Source organism: Solanum verrucosum, unplaced genomic scaffold (assembly GCF_900185275.1).
Source record: "Solanum verrucosum unplaced genomic scaffold, falcon-dt-bn FXZP01000088.1, whole genome shotgun sequence".
Taxonomy (NCBI): Eukaryota; Viridiplantae; Streptophyta; class Magnoliopsida; order Solanales; family Solanaceae; genus Solanum; species Solanum verrucosum.
The window spans coordinates 189,515-191,747 of record NW_026020077.1 but is presented as its reverse complement, the minus strand read 5'-3'; the positions used below and the strand labels follow the sequence as shown (position 1 = coordinate 191,747).

The window sequence follows — 2,233 nt, the reverse complement described above, 5'->3', positions numbered from 1 at the left end:
TCAAATTATTTTTTAAGATGCCTACAAAAAAAAATATATGAATCAAAGGGACCAGTCAATTCCACATCTAAAAAAAATCTTTGAACAGCATGCTACAACTTGCAAAGACAGTTGAATATTCAAATGAATAATCTTATCTTGAAACCATTGATGTCAAACTTTGCATCCACTAAATTCTATAAATACATTTTCTTCTTTGCGCTTAGTTTATCCATTCAAAAATACGTAGTCAATTCAACAAATTACGATGGCACTAAGACGATTCTTACCTTTTCTTGTTGCAATAATATTGTCAACAAGTTTTATTTTTCTAGTAAAAGCTCAAAACATTTCTGAACCGGTTCTCGATAATTCTGGTAAAGCTCTTGAAAAAGGATGGCAGTATATCATCGTACCGGTGTCGGGTCGGAGCAACGAGGGTGGACTTGGTGTGTCAGGGATTAGGAACACAGTTGATCCTCTCGTTGTTACCCAATATCCTCAATCTTCCGTGAGCAAAAGCCTTCGATTTACACCGGTGGACTCGAACGAAAACATCGTCAGATTATCGACTGATCTGAACGTTAAATTTATGGATATTATATTTACCGATAATAGGTCCACGGTATGGACAATTAACACAACATTAATTCCACAACGTTATTTGGTTGCGGTTGGTGGAGTTGAAGGAAATCCTGGGCGTGACACTTTGGGTAATTGGTTTAAGATTGATAAGTACGACGATGCTTACAAGTTTGTGTATTGTCCTGGTGTTTGTGAAACATGTAGACCGTTTTGTGGAGATATTGGAATAATTGTTGAACCTAACAACAAAAGGGTTTTGTTTGTTGGTTCTGATAAACCATTGAAAGTTAAATTTCAAAATACTACGTCGGTTATTACCGTAACTAAAGCTCCTCCAAGTGCTAGCAATTATCCAGATAGACTGCCAACCATGTCTTTTATTAATGTTGTAATGTGTATTGTTATTGCTTATCTTACAAAGCTGATGTGATGTGAGTTACGCGATTCTTGTGTTGGAATGGATAAAGATTGTTTTATATTTAATAAATTGCATATATTGTTGGTTGTGCTTGTGCTTCTATCATTGTATTTATATAGTAGTCTTATAGTTGGATAGGAATCTACTAATCTAACAAACTTACTAACTGAATAAAGAAATTACAGGAATAAAATATATACAAATTACTAAAATTTTTACAATGGTAAGAGCCTCACACAACTATATATTATTGATTGTGCTTCTGCCATTATAAATTTTCTCTAGAAGTTACAAATGCTATTCTACCCTTATAACTAGGTAGGTACATTGTTCTAGAATAGAATAGTACTCCTATCAAGTAATAGTTGGCTGGATTCATTCTTAGGCACGTGTCCAAGTGGTCCAATAATGAAATAGACTCTTATTTAATTTTGCTTTAGACTAATTTTTTTTTGGGATAAGGATCTGAAAAATATCCTAACTTTGATCGGATTTGCTGTTGCGATACTAAAATTTCATGAGGATCTATTATCTCTCTAGACTATTTAATACCGTGTTTTTTACCCTCTGAATTATTTAATAATGTATTTCAAAGGTATATATTTGTCCACGTTGACACATTACTATTTATAATTTTACATTATTTTTTATGTCCACGTGGGCAAATATATATGTTTAAAATACGATATTAAATAATCTAGGAAGGTAATAAGTCCTCATGAAAGTTTAGTATCGCAACAACAAATTCAGTCAAAATTGAGGTATTTTTCAGATCCTTATCTTTTTTTTCTTTTTTTAAAGTCTCGACCATATTCAGTTCGATTGGAGCTGCTCTGACTAGTCTGAATTTGCTCATCATAAGTCTTATTTTGATAAAACATTCCTTATCAAAAAGGATTTCATACTCTAGGGTCGACTGGACTCTAATTAAAGAGGTACTCCATCAAAATTGAGGCTCTGCATGTGTCGATGCTTTTCTTCGCCGGAATAATCTTCCTCTGTATGTTCTCCGTTAACAAGAATTTTGTTTGTTTTCGTAGTTAGATTATAATAGCAAAGACGATAATAATAATTAACACTCCCTTTGTCCTTAATTACTTGTTTATTTTGATAAATCAAAAAGGATAATATTTTTTCTCTATTATATCCTCAATTTATTACTTTGAAAAATGTAGAACTTTTTGAAAATCTTAAGTTTTTAATTCATCTACTTCATAATTAATATAGGTAAAATAGTAAACGCACTATATC

The 2,233-nt window shown here is 32.0% G+C and overlaps 1 protein-coding gene across 1 annotated transcript; it reads left to right on the top strand.

The window, feature by feature from the left end:
• Positions 1–234: 234 nt before the first annotated feature.
• LOC125824071 (kunitz trypsin inhibitor 5-like) lies at positions 235–1,047 on the top strand. The gene has a single exon (XM_049503422.1). It carries the CDS (start codon positions 248–250, stop codon positions 992–994), a length of 747 nt encoding a protein of 248 aa, XP_049359379.1. The 5' UTR covers positions 235–247; the 3' UTR covers positions 995–1,047.
• The last annotated feature ends 1,186 nt before the right edge of the window (positions 1,048–2,233 follow it).